Consider the following 27,636-nt stretch of genomic DNA (forward strand, 5'->3'; position numbering starts at 1 on the left):
ACGCAATGAAAAAGCAGTCACTCCCTCCAGGAGTCACATTGTTATCCATCACATCTATTTTTCCAGGACATGTCGATGTGAGCAGGGTGCACATATTGACAGATGATAATATTTGGAAAAAGCCTTCTGATAGCTGTCTGATTTTTTAGGGTGGATATCAGTTTGTTGACCAACTGCTGGAGAAACAAGCGGTAAGTTGATGTCTTAGATGGTGTTCTCATTTTGTTGTATCAGGAGGCGCCATAATAGCCACGAAAGACGGCTTGAAAGGGAACGCAAATTTTAATAATATTGATTTAGTATTAGCTAGTTTTGAGCACACAGTCCGTTGTAAATAAATCGTGCCAGGCTAGAATACGATTTTACATCAATCACGCACATTTCTAAGTGACATTAATTTCCGCCAACATGCGTGCTGTTTGCAATATTTAGGCTCCACGCCCTTGGAGGTGGTCCGTGGTCTCATCAGTTTGCAGAGATGCCATTGTTTGTTGTTCATCAGTGCTAAAAAAATATAATGAGGGTGTGTCTGCTGGCACTGATCACTATATAACCTGGTTGCGCTGCAAAAAATAGATTCACTTTCTCTGACTGCACGCCTTGTAACAGTAAATTGAAAACCAAATATCGGAGGTCGTGCGTGATGTCTAAAAACGCTATCTGAAAAAGAAAAGGACAAGGCGCAATAAGGCTCGTTTGTCTGCTCCATCAGGTGATCCACAGGTTGAGCGACGCACATGTGGATGAATGCGCAGACGTCACGCATCAATTGTTGAATTATAGCCTATTGTGCCTATTGTTTACATGATAATGGGGAGGTCATCGCATGCGTTATTGTGGTCGGTCTTTGTTGTCGGAGCGCAACACAGGTAACAAAAGCCACCGAATTTACAACCACTTCCCCCCTAAAGCTGATGCATTTAATTATGAAGGGATGTGAAAGATTGTGTGGAAACCGACTGGAGTCAAAACGTCTATAGTTCGGACTTAAAAGCTGCGTGCCGCACCCCTTGCTCCTGTTTATGTGCGAACTCCAGCCACCATTTCTCATTCGGCGCCAGAATATTTTCAGATGCATGCTGTTACCATGGAGATAAGTGGACACTATGGAACGACGCACCTTGTTGTCATGAGGAAGTAACATTATTATTGTGACAGATATAGGGGGTCAAGTTGTTACTTTTTCCACAAAGGTTATGGAGACCTGTAGCGTGACCTATTTAGCTGCCCTCCATTCTCTATAAATGTTAAACAAATGCCTTTTGAATTGAAACGGGGACTTTTGCATTTAACATGTTTTAATAATTACTGTAGAAGCATCAGGGTCATTGGTCACCAAACAGATGTCCTGCACACACACACACACACACACACACACACACACACACACACACACACACATAGTGAAATGGGGAGATTTGGCACAATGATGCCAATCAACCTCACATTTTAGATCCTGCATTTAAAGAGATATACACATCCAACAAAACAGATATATATTGTCTCAGCAACGTATACACTTAGAAAGGGCAGTATTTCACGTGAAGTTGCACCTGCCAGAATTACAGCGATCAGACCGTGAAACATAAACAGCAAGCCAGGGAGAAGGACCATCATTTTAAATAACATTTAATCTCTGTCGTGCACAGAATAGGATCCTGAGCAATTGAGTGATTTGGTGGGGTGTGGTCTCATGTAAAAACACATACAATTGACACTGCAGGCACATCAGTCATATAGTTTTCAAATTGTAATTTTAGATGTTTGTGTCTCGTTGAGAGAGACTCACACATTTGCCAAATAGTATAATGTCAAAGGTTTGATTGATATGTTGTTCATGTCTCAGAGACTGGTGAACACTGTGCTGCCCTATAATCCACTTTATCGTCTCACTGCCGTTGCTTTTGGTTGTGTTATCTCTTTGATTGGCTTTATTCCACTCCCTTGTCATATTTGCCTCATCACATTTCCTGACCTTCCTTTTTAATGCTCTATGTATTTATGTTTTATATTATACAGGAAATGCCACTATCATACAACAGAGTGCCCTTCGACTGCCCTTACTCCTCAGACAGTGTCTCCTCTGCATGCCCTTTGCCTGCACTCTCCTGCTAGACTATGTCCGTCCCTCTCTGCTCGTCTTCTATCCCCGCTGTCTTTCAGCCTGCCCTATCCTTGTCTCCACATTACAGAAAACAGCCTCGCTGCCTGCTATTTCCTTGTCCTCCCCGAACAGATACAGTCACCCTGCCTGCCCATTTCATGTCCTCCCAGACAAAGGGGAGCCTGGCTGTGGAACTTGATATTTGCTGAACAATAGAGCAGTTAAGGAAAGATGGAGTGGTAACTGCTCAGGTGCCATGTATAATAGCGGGGGAGAGAAAGGCTGGCATTGAATAGCAGCTTGAAACATTACATCTGGCAGTGCCATGGTGCCACACACCCTAAAGCATTCTCACAGAAGAAACGTGTGACACTGACCCACTGAAAAAAGATACATATTACATCTTACATCAACCGTTTTATTGTTTGCTGTGATCTCATTATTTCCTTTATTTATTTGAGGTTCAGAAAAGTATGTTTTAACAAATATGACATAAAATAGAGCCAAATTGATCAGGTTATTGGTGTATAGGAAGGAATTGTTGTCCATAATTGCTAATGTTATGTCTAAATGCATTTACAACCAAAGAACACTGACAACTTTTGTTTTTCGTCTGTAAAATGCCCCCACTTAAATACATTTCTCAAACCAACTTGTTGAACATGTTTCAAGGTATTTTGTTTTAAAGGATGACATTCTTTGATAACTTCTAAAGTGAAAATACCGTCAATAATCAGTGCAAAACTACTTTCATATTGAGTTTTGTATTGCATAAAGATCGGCTTCTTTTGTCTTTAAAAAGGGGTCAGGTATTGGACTGATTGCTTTGCCTTTAACCCCAGACTATCTTTGGTTCTTCCAGAACCAGTGGAGGTCGTCCAACATGCTACTCAACCCTGAACACTCACTGTCTTATCTATGTCATAAACAAGTGTCTTCATGAGAGGAGACACAATAGGGCATCATATATTCTGCCTTTCTATTAGTATCAGATTGACAGAACTATCTTTAACATTATTTAGGAACATTTTGTAAATGGCGAAGTAGCTGCCTGATGCACAATTCCAATGTTCTTTAAATGTAGTAATTTAGTATCCTGTACTGATGATAAAATGTCATAATAACATTAGAAACATCATTTGAGAAGTGAGAAGAATCATAAAAACATCGTTATTGTGGGAACAAATTTCTTTCTGTTGTGGTGGCAGCAATAAGCTGCCGTATAAAGGGCACAACTGCCGCGTGAACAGTTTTGCTGCCTGTGGTATTCAATCTGGATCAGTTTATTATGTGTCTGAAGTTATGTATAGTTTGGGGCCGCCATCAATCATTACCTCAGATGTGAAAAAAAGATGTATATCTATGTCATAGCCATGCCTTTAAAGACTATATTCTCCTATTGGATAATTCATATCTGGGCTTGGTTTTAACTAGACTTTAAAAGTGTCACTCTGAATAATACCTTCTTTTTTATAACACATACTCAGTCTTGAGTGAGAATGAGAATCCTTACTGAAATTCTCTTTTGTCACCATATTCATGAATGTTAAATTAATTTAGTATTACAACCAACTAATTACCCTTCAGCTCAGCCCCTCCCTTCCCTAGCTTACATTTAGGAGAACTACAGTGGCCTAATAATTTAGATCAGCGAAATATTGTTTCTTGAGCAACAGCTATGTTTACAACACAATAATCTAATTGGAAACAAATGAAAAAAGTCAATCAAATAAATATAATTTCTTTGTGAAGTTTATAAAGAATGAAGAACACAGACATCCGTCAGTATCAGTCATTCCTCCTGTCTTCTGTCCTGCTGGCTGCTTTGTCTCAGCCACCAGAGAAGTTTACAAAAATAATCTTTTGCTTGTGTAAACATAGCACTGGTGGCAGCCTGAATTAGGTTTCACTTTTGTTTAACATGTTTACAAAAGTATTGATAAAGTATTGGCTTTTTATTTGTAAATATTTTAGTGTAGTTGCCGTCAATTTGAGTATCCTTCACTTCACCTGGTTCACCTCACCACAGCGGCATCTCTGCTCGCCCTAAGGAAAACATAACGATTCTTACTTAGTTATGAATATTATATTCAATATAATAACCCCCCCTAAATGTTACATACTGTCCCTATAACGAGTCAGTCCAACGTCACATAGGGTTTATTTTAATTTTAAGATTAGATGCCATTAGTCTAATGGATGCTATAGGCCTTCGGTTCCTCTGTTGTCATCTTGTGTCACATTATTTCATAAAAGTCCTTGTTAGCAGTCTGTTGCTCGATGACTCACAAATCAAATATACAAAGCGCCAACGTACAAACCACAACTGGGCAGGAATGCTACCTCGGTAGCTTTGCTAATGACTATAATGGACTCATTTAAGTGCACTATATGTCCTCTGTAATCAGTCAGAAGACATGTAGGCAGACAGGTAGGCAGCCAGGTGGCACTGTCAAACAAGAGTTTAAAAAAACTTTTGGACTCTTGAAGGCTTTATACAAATGCGTCCATGGACTGAGAATACATGTTTTACTGTAGAATTGTCACTTTCTATTATTTCTCTGTGGAGCTTGGACATACCTCATCAAATATATTGCTGTTAAATCTTGTTCCCCATCTGTTTTCGCCTATATTGAACAATCACTCTCAATACTCCCTGCTAGGGCCGGCATTTACTTACATTTAGAAAAGCCAGCTTTCAACGACAGGAGGGAGACCTAAAGGTTGATGTATAATATCTACATCACCAGACACTTGCAGATTTTGGTGGGGAATTATACAGCTCATAGATATTGATTTATGACTTGTTGTTGCCACCAAGTCTGCATTTGTAGAATTGTTACATTTAGTAACACGTTTAGAATGAGAACGCAGTACCTGACTTTTTAAAAACTTGTCTTTTAGGAAGTTTAATAAATGTTGAATACACATTTACTCACTCTATCTACACAATGTTTCTTATGTTCAAATATAGTGCTTTGACTTGCCAAAACAAAACCACAACACTTTGATCACAGTTTAGTTCCTAGTAGCAGATATTATGGGGAGGGGGGGGGGGGGGGGGGGGGGGGGGGGCGTTTTGTGTTGGCCATGAACATTTTGTAGTTACTGTAAGTTGGATATAAATGGTTCATTCTCACATTTTGTAGGAGACACAATTGCCATGTGTGCATTAAATAGCCTCCACGAAAGTAGGCCAAGGTTGTGTGATGTCCACAGGGAGGCAAGAGTAATCTCTGCCAGGAAAAGAGAACATGTATGCAGGCTTTGAACATGGATCGTTGTGCAAGATAAAAACTATATCTGTAGGCCTTTAATATCAGTTAAACTCCAGGGGTTTGGATATAGCCAATATTGTCTGATGTCACTCCCCTTTTACACATATTATATTGAATGTGAGCTAGTGTGTGTGTGTGCATAAACGTTATGTGTATATGTGTTCATTGTTTCAGGGGAATATATGCTGGAGTAGTGTAGTTTACTAATACAGACCTCTTTCACTGTTTTTTTTTTTTTATCCTTCTTTCATTCCCTCTCACTCTCCCTCTGTATTACTCTATGTCAACAGTCGCCATGGAAACTATTTTGCTCTTCCTCTCTTCACTCCTGGTGTGTGTGGCTGGTAAGTACCCCCCACCCCCCCAACTCACACACAAGCACCCACATACTCGCATACAAACACACAGGCTTGAACACACCAATTGTCCATCGGGAGGCAGTGTCGGGGCAGGGAGTGACGTTACATGAAAAGGCACTCTCTGGGTGTGGGCTCGTAGCAAAACATCAATTACTGCTTTGGAGCTTTGTGTGTGGGTTTCACAGGTTTGCTGTGTCACTGTCTGTGTGTGTGAGGTCTGCTTATAGTGTATGATTAACATAAACACATGCTCACGCAGTTCCACACTATAAATAGATGATGAAGCTTGTGTTAGACAAAGCAATGCTAGAGAAATACATAGTGTTGACATATTTCTCACTCACAGTCTCCCACTGTACCTAATTTCCTGTGTTTCTCCTTTCTCCTTTTTCCTTTTTCCTTGCACCCTCTGACTCAAACCACTTCCTCCTCTCTTTGCTGCCTCTCAGATTTAGCAGAGATCAGTGAGCAGCGTGAGTACACTTGATGCCATCTCCAATGGGGTCACACGCAGTCCGAACTGCCACATTGGTGGCTCCATTGCTTTCCAGATCAAATCAGACCCTTATGGATTGCTCTACTTCAGTGAACAGTCAGATGTATGGATTAAATCCAAAAATGACCAGATCCAACTGTGTTGATTAGATTATTTTATAGATTGAAATCATTGCTGAAGAGATGAGAGTGGTTATTTGGTAGGAAAGAGAGTTGATAAGGAATCTGTATTAATACATAACAACATATATGAACTAATGCATTGAGTGTTTGCTATAGCATTATTCTTTCAAACGTTTCTGTATGGAGCATGAGATAAGTGAAAGCTAGAGACACAGGATTATGATTTAGAAAATGTATTTTGTCCTGTTTTGTACTTGTCTTTAGTTGTGTTTACAACCAGATTGATAAAATCTGAACACATTGGTTCTAAATATGTGGTTTCTAAATTTTTACAGATGACAAGAAGACAGTTGAAAACCCATTTGTTTATGGTAAATTAAAAAAAAATCCATGTTTTCTGTAACCACTGGCCAGTGTCTACACATAAAAAACACTTTTTGCAATGAATGGCACATTGATTATAATGTATTTCTCCTTCTCCTGTACCTCTCATTCTGTCATCATCTTCTTCTGTAGACTATGAGAGCCTGAGGATTGGGGGATTGGCGTTTGCCGTGGTGTTGTTCACACTGGGCATTCTTCTCATCCTTAGTAAGTTGACCTCTCTGTGTGGTTATCATTTTATTATGTGTACATGCACTAAATGTATTTGAGCGTTACAATCAAATTACAAATTATTATCAGTAATTGAATGAATCATTATTTCCACACTGTGTTACTACGCTTTGTTTTTACAGTTGTTTTTTTTTATCGATTATAACGTAATATATTATCATCAGGTAAGAGTGAACCACTGTTAACAGTGATGACACAGACAATGCATCTAACTAATTAGACCTCTGGTTAAGACAGCTGATGATTTCTCAAATGTGTAGGTCGACGATGCCACTGCAATATCAACCAGAAGCCCAGGTATGTCATTGTCCCTCTTTGATTAAAAAAACAAACAAGCAAACTTTTTTTCAAGATTTGGTTCATATGACAACCTGTGGATCCTCTCTTCAGGGCCCCCAGAGACGAGGAGGTACAGGAGGAGAACCTGATTGTCTCCAAGGGTAAGATGCACATTTTAACTCTGTCAGCTCCTCTCACCTACGGCTCACCTCGAGACACACATCCATAATTGAGTTTCCCTTAAGGAGTTCCCATTGCACAGGGGAGGGTGGGGGGCATTTGCTCTGTATGCATGTGTCTGAATACATCTTGTATTCGAGTAAATGTACTTAGTGGTAGACGGTAAGAAACAAAGCTTATAGTGTTGTTTAGAAAAATGTCACAATCTTAAATATTGTGAGTATTACCAACTCTTAGTAAGCAGCAGGGCTGTCATCAGTCCTTTGAGTGATGGATGTAAGTGAATGACTGAGAGAGAGAAGTCCCAACATGTTTAGGCAGGTTTAATGTTTTGCACCCGTGCTTTACTAAGTTGCTCACCTTTGACCTTTCAGCTGCAGCGGCTGCCAAAGAGACTCCAGCGGAGAACTGAGGCAACTCCACCAGACTGAGCTGCCTTTTGAAATGACATGGGTGATTATTATAAGTGGTTGTATGGAAGGGTAACAGGGAAGTTATATGTTAAAAGGGGTAATATGTACTGTATATAAAATGTTTATCCTCTGAGACAAACCTTTCGCCCATTGTGCTCCATTGTGACCGTGCCCGTCCCTTAGTGCTCTTGTCCGTTCCTGTGCCTTTCTGTGACAGTCTCTCTCTCACTCCGGTTCTTTGTCTTAGCCAGTAACACCTTCGACACCAGATTGTCTTTGAAGACTGAGAAGAAGTTTTAATGTTCTGTGGTCTGCTGTTCTTCGTTTTGTATTGCCTTTAGGTTTTAGAATACGTCAATATGTTGTTTATTTTGTCAATTGTCCTGGATAATGTTTGTCATATTTGGATTATAGCATATATGCATATATACTGTATACATATATAAAAATACAGATAGGTTACAGATAAGATATACAGTTAAATATCCTTAATTTAGGTCTACCATTGAATGGTTGGTTTGCATGCACATGTGGGTACAGTTGTGGTCAAAAGTTTACATACACTTGTAAAGAACATAATGTCATGGCTCTCTTGAGTTTCCAGTTATTTCTACAACTCTGATTTTTCTCTGATAGAGTGATTGGAACAGATACTTCTTTGTCACAAAAAACATTCATGAAGTTTGGTTCTTTCATGACTTTATTATGGGTTAACAGAAAAAGTGATCAAATCTGCTGGGTCAAAAATATACATACAGCAGTGCTAATATTTGGCCATTTTCACTTCAATTAGGCACTTTTGGTAGCCATCCACAAGCTTCTGGCAAGCTTCTCGTTGAATCTTTGACCACTCCTCTTGACAGAATTGGTGCAGTTCAGTTAAATTTGATGGCTTTCTGACATGGACTTGTTTCTTCAGCATTGTCCACATGTTCTCAATGGGATTTAAGTCAGGACTTTGGGAAGGCCATTCTAGCCTGATTTAGCCATTCCATTACCACTTTTGATGTGCGTTTGGGGTCATTGTCCTGTTGGAACACCCAACTGCGCCCAAGACCCAACCTTCGGGCTGATGATTTTAGGTTATCTTGAAGAATTTGAAGGTAATCCTCCTTCATTATCCCATTTACTCTCTGTAAAGCACCAGTTCCATTGGCAGCAAAACAGCCCCACAGCATAATACTACCACCACCGTGCTTGACGGTAGGCATGGTGTTCTTGGGGTTAAAGGCCTCACCTTTTCTCCTCCAAACATATTGCTGGGCATTGTGGCCAAACAGCTCGATTTTTGTTTCGTCTGACCACAGAACTTTCCTCCAGAAGGTCTTATCTTTGTCCATGTGATCAGCAGCAAACTTCAGTCGAGCCTTAAGGTGCCGCTTTTGGAGCGAGGGCTTCCTTCTTGCACGGCAGCCTCTCAGTCCATGGAGATGCAAAACACGCTTGACTGTGGACACTGACACCTGTGTTCCAGCAGCTTCAGATTCTTGGCAGATCTGCTTTTTGGTGGTTCTCGGTTGACTCTTCACCCTCCTGACCAATTTTCTCTCAGCAGCAGGTGATAGCTTGCGTTTTCTTCCTGATCGTGGCAGTGACAAAACAGTGCCATGCACTTTATACTTACAAACAATTGTTTGCACTGTTGCTCTTGGGACCTGCAGCTGCTTTGAAATGGCTCCAAGTGACTTTCCTGACTTGTTCAAGTCAATGATTCGCTTTTTCAGATCCATGCTGAGCTCCTTTGACTTTCCCATTGTAGCGTTTGTGGGCGTTTGTATCCAATGAGCCCTATTTAAATGGCCTCAGAGAAGTCACCAGCTGTAGTCACTCATAATCACTCACAAGAAGTTAAGAGGCCATGCTATGAAGCTCATTTCATTGACACAACTTTCTAAGTCACCAAAATTGCTAATTCATGTTGCTGTATGTATATTTTTGACCCAGCAGATGTTGGCACTTTTTCTGTTAACCCATAATAAAGTCATGAAAGAACCAAACTTCATGAATGTTTTTTGTGACAAAGAAGTATCTGTTCCAATCACTCTATCAGAGAAAAATCAGAGTTGTAGAAATAACTGGAAACTCAAGAGAGCCATGACATTATGTTCTTTACAAGTGTATGTAAACTTTTGACCACAACTGTATATAGTGTGCACATCCTGTATGTATGTGTATATATATGTATATATATGTATATATACATATATATATATATATATATATATATATATATATATGTATATATACATATATATATATATATATATATATATATATATATATATATATATATATGATTGAGTATATATCACAAGTGCATGTGTATCTCTACATGTTAATGTGATGAGCCTTATATAAGACAATCTCAACTGCCACAGCTCTCTCACTGAGCACAGTAATGGTTTGCAGGTATCTGCATGAGCTCCTCCACTGCAGTGTTTTACCATCCAAAATGGAGAGAGCTCTTGCTTCAGCTGTCTCACTGCCTTCTTCTCCACACATCTACTTCATCGCTTCATCACTGGCTCCGCCAGGATTAACTTCTCTCCAGCAGACTATGATTAGTTCCCCTGCATACTTCTCTAGTTCCGCAAATCTAATAAGCCTGGGTTTCTTTCTTTCCTCCTTCTTGTTTGTCTATCAAATTGCTTGCTCAGTCTCTCTGATGCCATTATGCTTTGAGTGGTAATACATGTATTACATTTCTGAGAAAGAGAGAAAACGCTGAGTTTGAGAGAAGTGAAATGTACAATTGACATTATTTGTGTGCGAGACTACATTATCAATCTTAAGTCTGAGCGTTTCAAAGACGACTGCTGTACACTAAATGCTATGTTCATTTTACGCATGAGGCCTTGTTGTGGTGCCACCTGTTGTGCTTTTGGCAGAAACAAATAAAAGTGTCTGACCATTCACATGAAGGTGTTTTTGTGTTCAATTAGATGAAGACCAGATTTTAGTGTAAATCTTAAAAAAAATTCTTTCAGAATTCTCTTCAGGGTCTTTATGCCTGAACATCTTAGCCTAGAAAAGCATATTTCACAAGAAGCCCTCTAACAGCACTTGAAATCAATCTCACAATTTCCTATCAATGTCAGTCAAGGTTATGAGCTGCTACTTGGTGCTATAAAACTACTTCAGAAAATGTGTTCCTCACCAGCAGAGCCAGTAGTGTACTGCTCATTCTGCTACAATTCCAAAGGTTGGCTGATATACTATTTATTGGCATCAGAGTACAAACTTTATGAGACTGTGTAAATATGAAAATGGGCGGCTTGACTGAAGTATGGATATGGGCGTGGAGAGGTGGTTTGTATGTGTGTGTGTGTGTGTGTGTGTGTGTGTGTGTGTGTGTGTGTGTGTGTGTGTGTGTGTGTGTTTGTATGTTAGAGGGTGGATCTGTTAGGGAGGGAGCACCTACCTCTGGCACAGACAGACACACACACACCTGGGCAGAAGAAATATAGAGCCTTCAGCAACTCAGGTGAGTAAATACTTGATTTCCAAAACTAAATGTTAAATTAGATGTGCAGGTCATAAAAATAAATCAGTTGTGTCCATTTCAGATGCCTATACGTTGGTACAATGATGATTACAATGTTAATCCATGTTTTTGAGATGTTAGATGATGTTATATGGTCTAGAACGTGTATTTCTATGTCAAAGAGAAGTTTAACTTTACTAGTTTCTCCATTGTTTAATGAGGCAAAATATAAAAGCACACAAGTTCCAATTAATATGTCTTGTGAAAGTGGGTTAGGACAGACAGTACTTGTTGACAGTTGTCATTGTTCTTGTTAATTGCTCCCCATTGAAGAAATCTAATAACAGTGATGCATTGCTGCACGTTAGGGGTGGTGTGATTATCTGCCAAAATCATTGCGTATCAATTCTGCATTATTAGCTGGGTGCCACCACAGCTACTCTTCTTTTCCTCATCTATAACCTCTATCAAAGTGTGCAAGGTTCAAGGTTAATGGTTATTGGAGCTGTAATATATTAATGAGTAACTGTCTCAGTATGCGCTTAGACTCAGTGGTGCATTGAAAAGGCCCAGGAACATAATAAATGAAAGCACTGAAGTCCACAATTCACAGTGGCATGCTTCAACACAAAGGAGACAGCAAGGGGAATTTTTCGTCTGTTAATCTGTGTAAGTTAATGATTATAGGTCAGGAGATGTAGATCAATCGAGAAGCTTGTGTGTGCGCGTGAAGGATGCAGAGAGAAAGGGTGGGGGTAGAACGAGGATCAATATCGCCTTTAGCCTGTTAAAGTTCTTAGTGAAGAGTAACGCAATCACTTCGCTCCTAAGTCTGTAGTAGAGGAACCCAGTGAGGCAATTTATCAGGACATATAGAGTTTCCAAGCTTTCAACTACATCTCATCTAAAGTGAATAAGCCTATTTAAACGAGCCTCTACAAGTCTCAAATCTAATTTAAATGGAGGGACTATTGAAACCAAATCCACACAAATATCCCTCCCTGGAAACAATGGTTTGGAGATACCAGATTTGATGGTGAACACTTTTATTGTCATTATTTAAAAACAAGATTTAAAAAAGCAGACACGGCTAGATCACCAGCTGCCACCTGCTGTTATCACCAGCCTTTTGTTAACTGTTTGCATTATGTCCCTCCAGTTTTTGTCAACAGAACACACAAACAGACCAGGCATCATGTCTTCTCAAGGTAAGCTACGCAGCGCCTGAACTGCTGATTATCTACAAACAGGAGAGACAGAGCCACTTTAATATGACATCATTTGAGGGACATAAGGTCACAGCCATTCTTGTTTTTCTGAATTGGAGTTGAGTAACAACAAAAACGTACCTGGGTAGAGCAACTTATTAACTGCTAACTGTATTATGAGTAACATAAGCATGCTGGAGTCCAGCAGCCTCAGTTAAGGCTCACCTTCTCATTTCAGCATTTCGCTACAACAAGTAGCTCATGCTAGTGGCACTGCACATGTGGCAATATCGTGACAAAGTTATAGTGACGGGTGTTAATGGTTACATTGCCTTTATTCGTTGGAACATTTGGAGTTCTAAAGCTGATTTGTGGCTCAAACTAACCCGAAATAGCATGCTGTCTGTGTGAAAAACACCTGCAGGAAATGGACCAACACTGATTATGACCTATTTTCTTAACTTAGTTATATAACGAGGCATTCAGCTGGTAGTGTGTCAGTATTTCTACAAGTGAATTGGATAAATGAAATGTAGGCTAATTAATTAAGTGTAAAAAAAAGGATTTTCGAATATTTCCCTGCAGCTGCTACATTTTGGTAGAATTACTACATGTTTACTGTGTTTCTTTCAACCCATGTCCATTCTCTGTCTATCCCAAGGTGCAGACATCGACCTTGATGCAGACTTTGTATACGGTAAGTAACTAAAATTTGAAAGTGTATCTGCAAGGATAAAATTGTTTAAATATTGAACTTCTGCCAGTGCCCTAAAAAGAGAAATGTGGAAAGCATGCATAGGATAAAGGAGGTTTCTGCCAGCACATAGTTGTTAAATGGGTCAATAAAGGGAGCGATAGAGGGGAAAAAATAAGTAACACGAGCTAGATTGTAGAGGGCGAAAAAGGAAAAAATGCACAGGCAGAGCTTAAAAGGTTTGAAGAAAAGCAAAGGAAAGAGGCTACAGCAGGTTAAATGAAAGACAAATGGGGGTTACCATGACAGTGATAATGTGGTGACATTGTTCTCTGTGAATATGTAGACTACCACACACTACGTGTTGGAGGTTTGGTCTTCGCCGGGGTCATCGTGTTCCTTTCCATCATTCTGTTGGCAGGTAAGTCAACAGCTGAGCAACAGCAACAAATATGAATTTGAGGAGTCTGATACAAGGACATGGAAGACAAAACAGTGTGAAAGAGAAGATGATCTTAGTTGTGTGTGTGTGTTTTTGTGTTTGTGTGTGTGTGTGTTTGTGAGTGGGTTGAGATCATACAGCATATTGCTGGACAGACAAAAGTGCATCTAACCACATTTTCATTGACTAATGGGGGATAAAATGTATATATTGCCATTTTTTTGCTATTTTGTTTTCATCGGGGTTGTTATCAGAACAAGAAAAGAAAAGCACAATAGTTCTGAGCTTTGGAAATAACTAATCTCTTAATCCTATTTTTCACTGAAGGCAACAAGATCACCAACTGTGGCAAATCCAAGGTAAGGGAAATTAAATCCAGCTCTAAAGTGACATCTGTTGGCTACAGAAATAATGTAAAAAATCTGAAAGTTTTAACTTTTGGATTATTTTAGGTTAAATGTAACAAGCTATTTTTAACAGTTGATATTTGCATAATATGAAATGAAAAAAATATATATTTAGAAATGAAATAAAAACTACCTTTTTATTTTCTCCAGCCAAAACATGCTGAAGATGTTTAAACTGAACAGAACCGGCCAGGAACCGAGGAGAGTGCTGCAATGTGCTACAATGCTGTTATGTATGTGAGGATATGAGGCTTTTGTACTAATAAAGTGTTTCTAACCTTGCTGTGTTTATGATGTGAGACATCATTTCTGACCGGGATTTTGAAATATTTTGCAAATTCACACTGATAAATAAATAAACACATAAATATGCTTCCTGAAGAATTAAATATAACACTTTTTCAATATTTAAGATTCAAGAGAGCTTTATTTTTGTAATTTTCTCTGACAACAAAATAACAGTTGCACCTTCAATCAGGTGACAAGTAATTCAGAGAAATTACATAACAATATAAAGCATCAAATATAAAATAGGACTACAAGAATATCAAAATATACAATATAAAATAACTATATGAAACTCAATGTGCAATAACAAATGTAACAAAAGACACATCTATTTTCTATCTACTTTTAGATACAGATATCATAACATAAATACCAAAATGAGGTTGTCAGAAATCCCCAGCAGAAGAACCACGTGAGCATGCCTCTAGCCGAAAAGAAACAAAACAAGCGCTCCTGCTTGGAAAGGAACCGCCCCTCTCAGGTGCAGTCACTTCACCGTAATGAGAGTTCACATATGTTGCCTCCTTCCCTTTGACTTTAGCAATGTGTTGAACGTTACCTGTAAGATGGTTTCCTAACGTTTGAGTTGATTACTGCACCCAATTTCAGTAAATATATTTGATTAGCATGTTAATCATTTTCTTTACTCATTGCAAAGCTTAAGTCGCAGATGGATATCAAAATACTAACTAAAAAAATGTATAAAATAAAAGCTCTCAGCATTGCAAAGCTCGGCATCATGTCTTATCTGTCTATGGGTCTCTCAAACACTCTTCAGCTGTATTTGGCAAGCTGTAGATTTAATATTATAAAATATTACATTTGTATTGTAAAAGTATGGCAGTGATAGTTGTAGGAGTTAGGATAATGCATAATACACACTCTCTGAGATGGTGCGAGTGTATTTTTGTAATAAAACATGTTTTCATACTAATAATAATGGATAGAGAAAAGCGGATGTTTATATGGTTCCTTTGACTTGTGGTAACCAAAACGCTCACAAGGTGGCGTCATGAGACCAGCACGAGCACAGGAAGAAGAACCGCAACTTCCCTCGTCAGGCCGAGAGGAAGTGAAAGCTGCTGACCAAAGAGTGATCAGATGACCCCAAATATTGTGGAAAAGAACAGGTAGGTAACACATGTGTTAATGCAATCAAAAGTTCGTCACGGATATCATCACGAGCTATAAATGAGACAACGGTGTGGGAAATGTTAACGCTACAGATTACATCAGAGATAAAATAAAACATAAACAGGTGCACTATAAATTAACTGAAGCACCAAATCGAGACAAATGGGCAGTAGCAGACCACCATCAAAAAAATACTAGGTTGCATTAAGTGGTTTTGTTTGCAGAAAGGGCCCAAATCGAGTTACATTCACCACTTGAAACAGGACGTCCCGTTTTGCCAGCTAAAGCCGAGCAGTGGCATCATATGCTGCTGCATTTTCATCGCTGCAGCGCAGATGACAAAGCGCATTAATCATACCGCCAGAAAACTGCGCCTGATTAATTATCCCTGAATAAATAAGTCGTTACAGGCAGAGACAGGGGCTGTCAACTGGGTGAGTCCCAAGGACCCCCTGCTCTCTCCCTCCCTCCCTCTTTATGTCTCTTTCCCCCTCTCCCCCCTTCTCCTTCCACTCAGCCTTCTGAATTTGTGGGGAAAATGAAGGACCAAGCTGTAACAGTTAACACAGCCAACTGCCGAGCGGTGAAGCAGGCGGTTTTACCGGTTGGATCCCTCAGGGCTCAGGTCATCTGCTTTCCATAAGGGCTACAGTTGAAGTAAGCATGGGAAGCCATTCATCACACTGTTCACTAGCTGATAGCATCACAGCACCAGGAGGAACTTTGGAGAACAACACAGAAACAAAAGCACTGGTCAGTTACTGTTCCCATAAGCATTTAGGATGGCTACTGGTATCTGCTGAGACTGAGGGAAACAAAGAGGCGGAGACTGGGTGAAATATGTTTCCCTTGCTCAGATGGAGCATTTTTATGGGCAAGAAGTTGACCTAGACACTTCATGACAAAAGATGAATGCTGATATATGCTTTTCATTTGACTCTATACTTTATCTCTGAAGTCTTACTGTAGGTTTCAGTTAAAGGATAGTTGGCTATAACCTAGCTACATTTTTATATATTATCTATATTTATAGCTATAATTTTGTTAATGTATATTTGTATTTGAAACTTTTGTGAAAATCTTTAACCTCACTGATCTCTAGTCCCTCTCTCAATGCTTTTCAACTGCCCTAAACTGTCTATGGTTCTCAACCCAAAGTTCTTTGGAACCTCCTGGACACTTACATCTTTCAAAACTGTTCAGGAATGTGTAGTTTTTCTTATTAAAAAAAAAAAATCAGGTAGTTTTAACAAACAGGAGTTTATTGGGTCTTTGTTGTGGACTCTTCAGCCTTTGATTTGACTTGTAGGAGGGGTATACACAAATTGAACTGCAATGTTTACATGTTCATGGTGATGAAGGTACATATCAGCAAGTTTAAACATTGTGGCTCACTGATGAGTTTTTTTTGGCACAGAGGAATCTACAGTATCAGGCTTTGCCTGCAGAGGTACAGTAGCGCTTGTTAGTAGGATCGGTTCATTGTTGATTTTGGTCTTTTCATGGGATTTGTAAAGGATAAGAAATATATAGAATATGGCCGGGGTTGTCTTTCAAATGAGTGTCAGTGTGGTTCCTTCAAGAATGGCCTTGGATGCTGCATGGGTTAACAAATCAGTTGTAGTCACCACTTAAATCACCTGGTTTCTAAAAGATAAATGCTGATTCATGTTGTAAATTCAGTTTAGAAACTGAGCAATACAAGGCTTAAATATGCCTTTCCCCGATGTGCAGCAATCACAACAACATACTTATGTTTATTTCCATTCATTTTGTTGTCAGTGCATTTTGTTAGTGTGTGAGCTTATGTGTGGCTGTCTGTGGAACACGTTAAGCTGTAAGAGGTACAGGAGTGTTAAAGCGTGGGAAAGTGATAAGATCAAAGCACAGAGGGTCAAGATGGAAAATCTGCCTGCAGCTAAGCTCTACAACGTCCTCTCACACCTGCCAACTCATTCTCTTTGTCTCTCGCATCGGTTTATTGTTGACTTAATGTGATGTAACAGACCAGAACTGTATAGATTTGAGTGTAAACAGTAGTTTATTTATGTTTGTTCATCCCTTATTTGTACATGTTGCTCCTCGAAATGCCCCAAAGCTTCCTACAGTTTGATGTAATAGAGTTTACATGCAGAGTATTACTAAATAACTTTGAATGACTAGATAAGACTTTAGTAACCCACTTTGTTGTCTGGCGTGCGTATTGAATAAACTCACCTGTCGATGCTGTGGTACTTTCAAGATAGTTGCATAAAGAGGTCTGTTTATTGTCTTGACAAGGATATGCCACATGATGTAATAACTGGAGTATGACATTAATCTAGTTCTAACATGTTTTTCATGCAACAGCAGAGAGCCATGGCTGAACACACCCCCTACCTGCTGCACTCTGTGCATTGTGAATATACCCTGTTGCTTTGAAGTTTTCATTATGTGCAGTGCACACAGCAGACTGCAAATGACAGCTTCATTATTTCCAACCAGTACTCCTGTACTCCTGTCCTGGAATAATACTACCTGGCCCCATTTGTCTTTTTGTTTTGTCTTTGTCAGTTAGTTTGTGGTATTTTTACTAAAAGTGACTTTTTTGAGGAGCATGTGAGTGCCATGAAGCAAAACTAAAACAGATTAGGTTGTAATTAAAGACGCTCCTTAGTTCATATTGTACTTTAGTGGTGCAAATTCCCTTACAAATATACAGTTAGCCACATTACCAAATCTGACTGATATAGCAGTGAGCAGCAGACTCTTGGGGCAGTCGTCCACTTTGTTTGGTTGGTAGTCCTGTCTTGTCAAGAACAAAGCAAACTTTTGTCAGACTTAATCTTTTATTTTTTTTTCAAATTTAATCAAAAATCAATAAATATTTTACAAGTAACACACTTCAGTGTGTTAAAGTCGAGAACCCAAATCTTCTTCAAAACCTCTTCTTGAAAGAGAGAAATAATTGATTGGCAGGCCAGACTTTTGGCATTATTGATCCATGGACCAAAACCTTGATTTGGAGTAACCAATTATTTTGCCCCACTTAAAATTGAAAGATCAGCATTTGCAGGGGATTCAGTAATGTATGATCTTCTGATGATAACATCTTTAATTGTGACCACTGGGTGTCACTAGATATCTCTGATCAATATCTCTGTAAAAGGCACAACCATATTCATCTGACTCGGTCTTTAAACATATTCAAATTAAAATGATGAATGTTAATCCTTTACTCAGCTGTTCAAATGTCATTCTCTTCGTTGTGCTTGATGAATACACAGTCAAAGTCAGAAAGTGTGTTTGTGTGTCACCCACAGAGCGAGAGCAACGGGTCTCTAGGTTGGTCCTACAGAGGATGCCTCCAGCGGCAGCCATCTTGAAAGTGGTGGTATCGCCCTGGCACGGTATGTTTTTGTCTGCGGGCGTTCTGTCTGTTACAGAATCTCACCGTTCCTCATCTCCAATTTTTTTTCTTTCTCTTTTCAATGTAATTGTCTTTCTCCCCCATCTCCCTTGCCTCGCTCCTTCTCAGCCATGCAAAGAGTCTCATTTGCGAACGTGAAAAAACAAGTAAGGAGGAAAAAAAGAGAGAGCTGAACCTCCAGCCGAAGAAGGTGCCCCCCTACACACACCACCTCAGCCCCTCACCCCATCCTCTCGTTATCCTCCCCAGCTCATTTGAATAAATTAGCACCCCTTGATGTCTCATGTTCACACGCACGTACTCATGCAAAGACACACATACGCAAGCACGAACACACTCAAGCAAACGCGCACTCCCAAATACGTGTGCACGCACACCCGACTGTAGGGTAGGGGAGCAGCCAGATATGCATGTCCTGTGCTTTGCCGCCATGTAGACACATGCTCACACACGCACACATCCTCTGATGTGCTGATACACTCTCACACATCTGCCACAACAATCACGCATGCTTGGTTTAAAGGCAAACACACTCCGTTGGTCGGCCCCTTCCTGTTAATGTACTGCGGCACAGTGGGGTGTGATTCATATTAGCCTAATGCAGTGGCTCGTTCATACAGTGGCATGCGGAGCTAGCTAGGCGGCCCCACTGAGGAAAAAGGAGTTCTGCAGCACCCTGCTTGGCTTTGACCGTGTTTAGGATTGACACTTAGCACAAAGTGGAGTTTTTGTGTTTTTAAAGTCCGTTTTTACTGCCATGGTGAGGTTTTAAAGGAACATGATGCCTCCGTTTGACCCATCATCCAGTGATTTGCTTCTTTCGGCTCTTCCAACCACAATACACCACCATCGCCCTTGTTCCTGCAACTCACTCCCCATTTTCATTTAGATTCCCTATGACCTTGCACAAAGCTAAGCAGTAGCACCATGAGCCCCTTTTCTCCTAATTCTGACCTTGCTAGGGTTTCATTGGGCTGCGGGGCCGTGCATTAATACTGGATACATTAGCGCTAATATGATCCTAGCATGTAGTCTGGGCCTGAGGGGGAGCTTTGATTGTCTGAGCATTAACATTAACATCCACATTAACTTATCCGCCTCATCACTCTCTCTGTTTGCCCCTCACCCCTCCCTCTGCTTTCTGTTTGTCTACTGCCCTGCTCACCCATTTTCTTCCACAGTCAACAAACTCTCTCACTCCCCTTATTTCCTATCTCCTTCCCTATCTCCAGGCAACGACAGAGCAGAGTGATGGAGATGAGTCACATAGTGCTGTGTTTTTTTTTTAGTGGTGTGGTGGCAGCTTGTCCTGGGTCCTGTCCTCACAGACAGTTGCTTTAGCTGTCTGGGAGCTGCTTGCCTTTTCTCTGGCCTGGCTGGCCCGGCTCAATCTGTCAGGCTCCATGATGATCACTGGCTGACATTACAGTACAACCTGCTTGGTGCTGTCAGGCTGACTCACATCAGCCCTTTAACCAGCTTGCCCTGCTGCCTTTTGAAGTCTTGACGGAGACCTTCAAGTGTCACCATACACTGCTGCATGGTGAGACCTCTATGTGTGAGGAGCTTGGTTTGAGTGTCAAGGTGTTGGGTGCTGTGACCAGTTTGTCATTGGGAGAGGTTACATACTTGATGCTGATTATATTCCCTGAGGGTATCTAAACAAGAGTTTCACTCACCATACACTATGGACTATAGTTAGTGGCTGGGGGAGGTTCATAGAGCTGAAAAGTGTTCATCTATAAAAAAAAAATTTGACATACAAATCTGGATGTACAGCTATGTAATGGAGGTGCTTCTGTGCACACCATCTGCGCCGTACCGTGGTTTTTGTGCGTGCAGGTTTGTGGATCTGTTTGAAAGAGAGATAGAGGGTGCGTGGGGGTGTGTGTTTCCACCTGTTGCATAATAAGAGAGTGGAGGCAGAGTGTGCTGCCTTGCCTGCCACACTACAGCGGCTCTTCAGTGGGAGTGAGAGAGGCCACATCTTGCCTCGGCTCCAATCCACAATCAGGACTACTTTTGGTTACGCCACTCAAATCACCACATTACAGTACTGAGACACAAAGAGTGATGGTGGAGGTCATGTAGAGTAGGAGGTGTTTGATGTCAGATAAGTTGTGTGACTGAGCAGGAAACAATTCAAGTTTTTGTGTTTGGTCTCAAATGGATGAACAACAATCAGCTTTGCTTTATTCATTGGTATTCATTGTGTGTTGATTGTTCAGGAGTTGAACTGAAGGACAGTAAAGAGGAGAGGATTGAATGAGACAGCTTTGAGCAGTGTATCTCAGGTCAAGTGGATCAGTATAATGTTTTTCTTTAATAACTGATTTAGAGTGGAATATAATGGCCCAAAACTTGTTTGCGAAGAAAATTATTTCATATAAAGGTCAGTGGATCAGTCAGTGGTACTGACACTGCATCAGGTGGGGCATCCACTCCCATTGGGGCTGCTGATGCTAATATGTATAGATCCAGATTATGATTAACTAATGGAATATTTAAAACATGTAGGGTTAAACCTTCTACTGAAGTCAAATGTTTAGATTGTGTGCTGGGCAGCTGCAGTGTAAACACATGTAAAACAGGCTCATGTGACTGCAGATATCGTTCTTCTTCACTTCTCTTGTTTATAGTGTGCAGTCTGTCACAGTATTCTTAAAGAATGTATTACTATTCATTGGGTCATATATGCATTTAACATGCATATGAAGTTTTGGTTGTACTAAATGCTTAGAATATGTGAATGTACAGGACGTATTGGGACACAAAAAAAAGTCATCAGTGAGCCACAATGTTTAAATGACTGATCAGTCGAATCTAATTAATTTATCCATATCGATCACCGTATACACGACTTTTAAATGAGGCTGATTGTAGAAAAGCCCCCTGTTTTAATATCAACACTATTCAGTCGGTTTTAAAGTGATTTGAGCGACAGGAGTGTTTGTCGGAACACGCAGGTGCGCAGCGCAGAGCACATAACCAGTTTCACCTGAAACTGCAGGATGCAGCTTTTCTGCGCTTGTTCCACTTCACACTCCTTAATGCCCATGCTCTTTTCTCACTTTACAAGTGTGTTTGTTGGTTTTACTTTCATTCTCTGTGCGCAACACTGCTAAGTCAATGGCAACTGATTTATGGAAATTCTTGAGTTCTTGATTTGCATGGGAAATCCGCGCAGGCATTTTCATCCACCGGCTGTCTTATTTTTAACTTCCTCATATAGAAGCAACATTTAAATGACTTGTATGGTGGTACATTGTTGGTCAACTTTGTCTTTGGAACTCCATTAAACTGTTGGTTGAAAGCATATATCTAGTGCGTGTAATACAGAGGTCTCGTTTGGTCTTCCATTAGTGCGTATAACTCACCTCTCCATCACGGCGCTTCATTAGGATACCGGGGGTGGGGCGACAGCATCCTGTCCCGGCAAGGGGAGGAGAGAACAGGGAGCAGAGGCGGTACTTTCTCCGCGGCTCGTTTCTCGGCGCTGGAGAGTGCGGGACCAGGGCTGGAGAGACCGCCGGGGTGTATCAGCAGAACCAGTCCAGCACGGAGCCTCGCCTGGCCGACCGCTGCGCCGTGCACTCTTCTTGGGGGACTGCACAACATTCCTGTGAAATATAACTGCTTTTAATGGCATGTGGCTTGTAACTTTACTTCTGCTGTATTCTTTGCAAGAAGGTAGGTTGGAAATCTGTCTCTTCAAGTGTTGCTTATCTGCATGCCGTGTCCTCTTCAGTGCAATGCTGAAGTTGCTGTGCGTATTTATTATCTTATCAGGTGGATAACTGATGTTGGATTGAATTACATTCACAAAGGAGGGCCAGAGATGTCAAATCAAACCCTAAATCACCTTAGCATGAGGTGTGGTAACTTTTTCTTATTGTTTTGAAATGCTGTTTTCCTGGTCAGCTTTCGCTTTACTCCTGACCGAGTGCTCTGGTTTCTCTTGTGTCCTCAATGTCTCATAATGATCAGAAAATGATATGATTAAAAACGATTTAAAAAAAGCTTGAGCGTAACATTAATATGCACTTAATTTGGACTAACGGTCCCAAAATCACACATGTCTCAAAAGTGCACATTGCGTTCGTTATGGCGAAAAAGACAACGGCATTTGCATTTTGCATGATGAATATGTGGAGGTGTCGTGAATATGGAGGCTGTTGAATCAGAGGAGAGGCTGATAAGGATCTGCAGGCGCGCGCACGGGTAGGCGGGCGAGCTCGAGCGCTGATGCTGGCGACAGCTGTCGGCTGTTTACTCGCAAAAGTCCAAGGGGGCAAAGGAGTTTAATGTATTTACACTACTTTATCTGCCCTGTCCCAACACTGTGTATGTATGTATGTATGTATGTGTGTGTGTGTGTGTGTGTGTGTGTGTGTGTGTGTGTGTGAGCGAGTGCGTGTGGGAAGGTAGAGAGAGGGGGGGGGGGGGGGGGGGGGGGGGGGGGCATTCCTTTTATTAGCTATTTTTTGGAAGAATCTCTCAACTAGTGCATAAACATCAGTTTGCCTCTGTGTGCGTGAGTGTGCGGCTGTGTAGCAACAAGGGTCAATACATTTTATGAGAGAAGTGTGATCTAATGCTGGGGGTATCGAGCGCTGGCCTTTAATTTGTAGATAATGTCCCCCAGTTGGATATTTAAAAGACAAGGCCATATATAACAGTTTGTTTTCTTTAATAAGGTGTAGGAGTATCGGTGAATGCAGACTCAGTTGTTATCATGCCTGGTCTAATTATTCATCCACCATTTTCTGTGGCACCAGATTCTACTGATTGGCTTCGCTCTAAATACTGCAGATGGAAGATAATGATTCACTTTACCGTTTACAATGATCCGTTAGTTTGATATATATGAATTTATTTCACTTTGTAACAACCAAACCGTGGAGAAAAAAGGATTTTATTTTTTACTTAATATCCATCCGTTTTCTTTTCGCACGGCTCTTTAACTGACGATGCCTGATTATAAACCTTATTAGTGTACACATTTGAAATATCGTAAGCATTTGTTTATAATTGTGGACAGTTCGTGTGTTTCATGGTCCTGGTCTCAAACATTGGCCTTGGCAGTGCCCTCTGCCAGGCTGCAGCTGCGGTGAGGACTTCTGTGCTGTTTTTGTTGTATGTAATTGGATTACAGGGTCTATTTCGATTATACACACTGTACATCGCCCTGTCCCGTGACTGAACGAGACGTACTGTGTGTTTGTGTCTGTGCATGTGTGCGCGTGCGTGTGTGTTTGTTGAGGGGGGAGGGTTGGGGGCTGCAAACAGCCACTGGAGCGGAAAGAGTGCTTGAGATGGGAGAGATGTAGATAACGCAGTGGAAAACAAACTTCCATTTTCCGCTGTTTTTCAACGCCACCTTCCTCTAATTTTGCACGAATCGTTTGTGATTTATTGTCTCGTGGCTGCTGTGAATTTCAGATATGTGTAATTTAAAAAAAAACTTTATTTTAAAGGAGGAAGCAAGGTCTATTATCATACATGCATATGCATTAGTACTGCGTATTTTCCCGGCTCGGCCGCGCCTCCTAGAATGGCACACAGGTCTGCTTATTTTCATCGGCTACATCAGAAAGAAAATATATTTCAGATCACACCATTACATAATTATTAGACAATTTAGTCTTTTCTTTATCCATTTCTGTCATTAATTCTACATTCATTAGGTTATTACTGACAGTTTGTTGCTTTTGTTTGGCTGCATATCAGCACACCTGCACCCATGAGTGCGGAGAGGAGGGGGAGAAGGATGGATAGATAGATAGAGGGAGAGGAGGGGGAGGATACACTCATTCTTCTTTGTCATGATTTGGGAGGCTGCTTGTCATTTTATGGAAATAAAATTGAGACAAACTCAGCTGAGGGCTGTGTGTGAATCTACATTCAGGCCTGATAGGCCAGAACATGGCCTGAGAACCTGGAAAAGGCTTAAATAATAATTGCAATTAATATATTTCTAAATCAGTCAGAAAAAAACGACAGTCGCGTTGGTGTGGAATTTCAGGGGATTCAATCAGTAATTGTATAACGTTCCAGGAAAAATGCCTTGGATTGATCGTGATGGAGTGAGAGCTCTTGCTGTAATTATTTCATCAATTAATGTGATTCCGGTTTTATCCAGTTTAGGTCGACAGGCCTCCGACAACACACACACACACACACACACACACACACACACACACACACACACACACACACACACACACACACCGCATTAAACAAAATACAGTTCCAGTGTTCCTGCACATATGTAAAACACTTTGGCTCCTATGTTGTGCACGCACTTAATTTAAATCTGTGGATTTAATGGAGCAAACATCGTATTTCCCTTATTTATTTATTTACACCGGTGTGTGTCTGCCCAGAAGCAATTTGATAAGATGAAATGTTGTCACTTATGCAATTTAATGTCAGTTCTTTTTTTTCTTGATTAAAGTAAATTACATGGAATTTCACGAGCATTGCAATATATGTGAAGTATAAACGGTACGGACAGCTCATCTGCTTTAAGATCACCTGTATTTGGTCATTCCTTTGTAAGGGGCTCTTGTGTATTCTTGTGACCGGCCTGAGCCGCTGATCACGGGCTGTGTGTAAATTTGGAATCAAAACGGATCCCGACTAGAGATGTGCTTGGAGGGGTAGCCCAGTAATTGCGGTATGAGTCAGACACTGGTAGCTACCAGGCTACACCCTCACGATGCACTCAGAGACGTTGAGTCTGGATTGTGAAGTAAGGCTTTAGGGGTTGATCGAAGTAGTGTGACAACAACTTCAAAGTTTTTTTTTCTCCCACTCTTTCTGTTTCTCTCTCTCTATCCACATATCAGGGTGTAAAACATGCTTTTATTTCGGTACTGGGTTGTGTGCTGTGTGACATATAGTTAAAGATTCACTGTTTTGGATTGTTTAATGGAAAACAAGTTAAAAAGAAATGTATACAGATGCATGTGCAGAACTTGGAAGGAGGTATGCGTAGGCATGTTTGTTGTATGTCTCGTTCTACGTATTCAGTAAAGTGACTTATCGTAATTTCACTAATGAATCGTGTCTAAATCCGACATGTTAAAGATGAGTTAGTTAGTGATAAATTCACATAGCCATTCTGCACTGAGATCAATCATTTGGATGGAACTCACCTCCAACTTTTCTGTGGCGTATGTGTCCAATAACGCAAGACCATTTTCATATAGCCACATTCAATCAAAAACACAAAAAGGGCCCCAGTATATGTCTTTTTTCTCCGGATCGGACTTCCGCTGTACCCTCACCACCTGTCATTTTCTTGGAGAGAGACAGCTCCACGGTATAATAGCTACATGTCACTCTCAGGTTAACTCGCCTCACAGTGCTCCGGCGAGCAAAGCATGTCAAGTGTTGGCACTCTGCGTTTGGCAGTTGACCTGTGCAGCAAAAACACGAACCATCCGAACACGTCACTCTGTCTCATATTCAGTCTGGGCATTTTTGTTTGTCTTGGAACACACGAACACGTCTGCCAATTGATGTGAGATGATCATTTTACTTTAGGTATTGTCTTGAAGGCGGATCATATCGCATCGTATTATGTAAATTATCCTAACGAATTGATTTGGAGATTTTGTTATTTTCAAAGATTGGATAAGCGATCAACAGTGCACGAACGGACTTGGTCAGAGGGATAATCTTGCTTTTAGCCTTTTCCGTTGTCACGCACCACCACTCAAAAAACGAGCCAACGATCCCAAATGTCTGACTGTTTATCATCACGCAGATGTAGATCTTAAAGCCCATAGCAACAACATCGTAATTGCACTAAACTGTCACTTAGAGAATTGGATTTGGACCGCCCACTCAACAGGTTTTGCTCTCAACAGTAGTGTCCGGTAGCACGGTGCCCTCTCCATTACGCACGGAGAAAGATTGATGTTCATGTCTTAAATGACAAACGATTCCAACAATCTCACTTTAACATCTCACAATCGACTCTGTCTTTCACTTTCTCCTGTTCTGCTTACTATCAAACAATTTATGGCCCTGTCTCTGAGGGAGAATAGGAAAAAACACATCTCTACAAATCTGACACTCACTTCAACAACGGAAATCATCCTTTTGAAGTGGGAGATGCGAATTTCCAAATGCTGAAATGGCTGCCTATTTTACTGACGCTGCATAAACTGTGTATAGGTTTTTTTTTAACCTGCCCCACCTCTCTCTTGTATGTGTGTATGCATGCATAGTGTATTCACACCACTAAATCATACCATGCAGTTTTTTCTTTATTTACTACAGTGTTTTTTCCAGTGAAATGACACCATGCTATACATGATTTCCTTTCTGACTGCACACAAACACGGAGAGACACATTGTCATGCAACCCTAATGCATATCTCAATCTGGAGTCATTTTATAGTAAATGAGCAGCACCCTCTATCAAACATGATCATATCTTTTGCCTTTTATGCTCTGCCATATTTCTGTAGCATCACTGCAAAGATATTCCCCCTGACTTCAATGCTTCATCTGTTATTTGGCCTGAATGTGTTTTGTGTGCTGTTATCTGTAGTGCTACATGGTTCACCACATAGAAAATCTATTGGCTATTATGAACATATATATGCAATCTGAAATGTATTTATGTGACTTTGTGTGTGTCTGTTTGAAGGAGAGAAAGAGTGAGAGCAGGCGGGAGGAGTGGGATTTATAGCCCTGTTTTTCTATACA

At 40.6% G+C, this 27,636-nt stretch overlaps 2 protein-coding genes and 1 long non-coding RNA gene across 3 annotated transcripts in view; all 3 read left to right on the forward strand.

Moving 5' to 3' along the window:
* Positions 1-4: 4 nt before the first annotated feature.
* On the forward strand, positions 5-8,443 carry fxyd6 (FXYD domain containing ion transport regulator 6). Its single transcript, XM_068711138.1, has 8 exons — positions 5-191; positions 5,673-5,726; positions 6,191-6,214; positions 6,695-6,730; positions 6,876-6,950; positions 7,235-7,271; positions 7,365-7,414; positions 7,808-8,443. Exons 2-8 carry the CDS (start codon positions 5,678-5,680, stop codon positions 7,843-7,845), a joined length of 309 nt encoding a protein of 102 aa, XP_068567239.1. The 5' UTR covers positions 5-191; positions 5,673-5,677; the 3' UTR covers positions 7,846-8,443.
* Positions 8,444-11,872: 3,429 nt separating this feature from the next.
* Positions 11,873-13,235, forward strand: LOC137879561 (uncharacterized). Its single transcript, XR_011103748.1, has 3 exons — positions 11,873-12,366; positions 12,490-12,538; positions 13,200-13,235. It is a non-coding gene; the product is annotated as an uncharacterized lncRNA (long non-coding RNA).
* A 5,577-nt stretch (positions 13,236-18,812) lies between these two features.
* dscaml1 (Down syndrome cell adhesion molecule like 1) overlaps positions 18,813-27,636 on the forward strand; it is a 100,662-nt gene continuing 91,838 nt past the window's right edge. Inside the window, exons 1-2 of the mRNA XM_068711150.1 lie at positions 18,813-18,892; positions 22,314-22,602. Coding sequence (XP_068567251.1) covers positions 22,560-22,602 — 43 coding nt within the window. The 5' untranslated portion in view covers positions 18,813-18,892; positions 22,314-22,559. The remainder of the gene's footprint in view (positions 18,893-22,313; positions 22,603-27,636) is intronic.

This window comes from Cebidichthys violaceus, unplaced genomic scaffold (genome assembly GCF_023349555.1).
Source record: "Cebidichthys violaceus isolate CVI_PGR_0920_01 unplaced genomic scaffold, fCebVio1.0.p SCAF_1, whole genome shotgun sequence".
Taxonomy (NCBI): domain Eukaryota; kingdom Metazoa; phylum Chordata; class Actinopteri; order Perciformes; family Stichaeidae; genus Cebidichthys; species Cebidichthys violaceus.

Coding starts and splice junctions, on each gene's coding strand:
- fxyd6 (XM_068711138.1), top strand. CDS start 5,678: ATGGAAACTATTTTGCTCTTCCTCTCTTCACTCCTGGTGTGTGTGGCT. Junction 6,951..7,234: donor GGGCATTCTTCTCATCCTTA/GTAAGTTGACCT, acceptor TCAAATGTGTAG/GTCGACGATGCCACTGCAAT. Junction 7,272..7,364: donor AATATCAACCAGAAGCCCAG/GTATGTCATTGT, acceptor TCCTCTCTTCAG/GGCCCCCAGAGACGAGGAGG.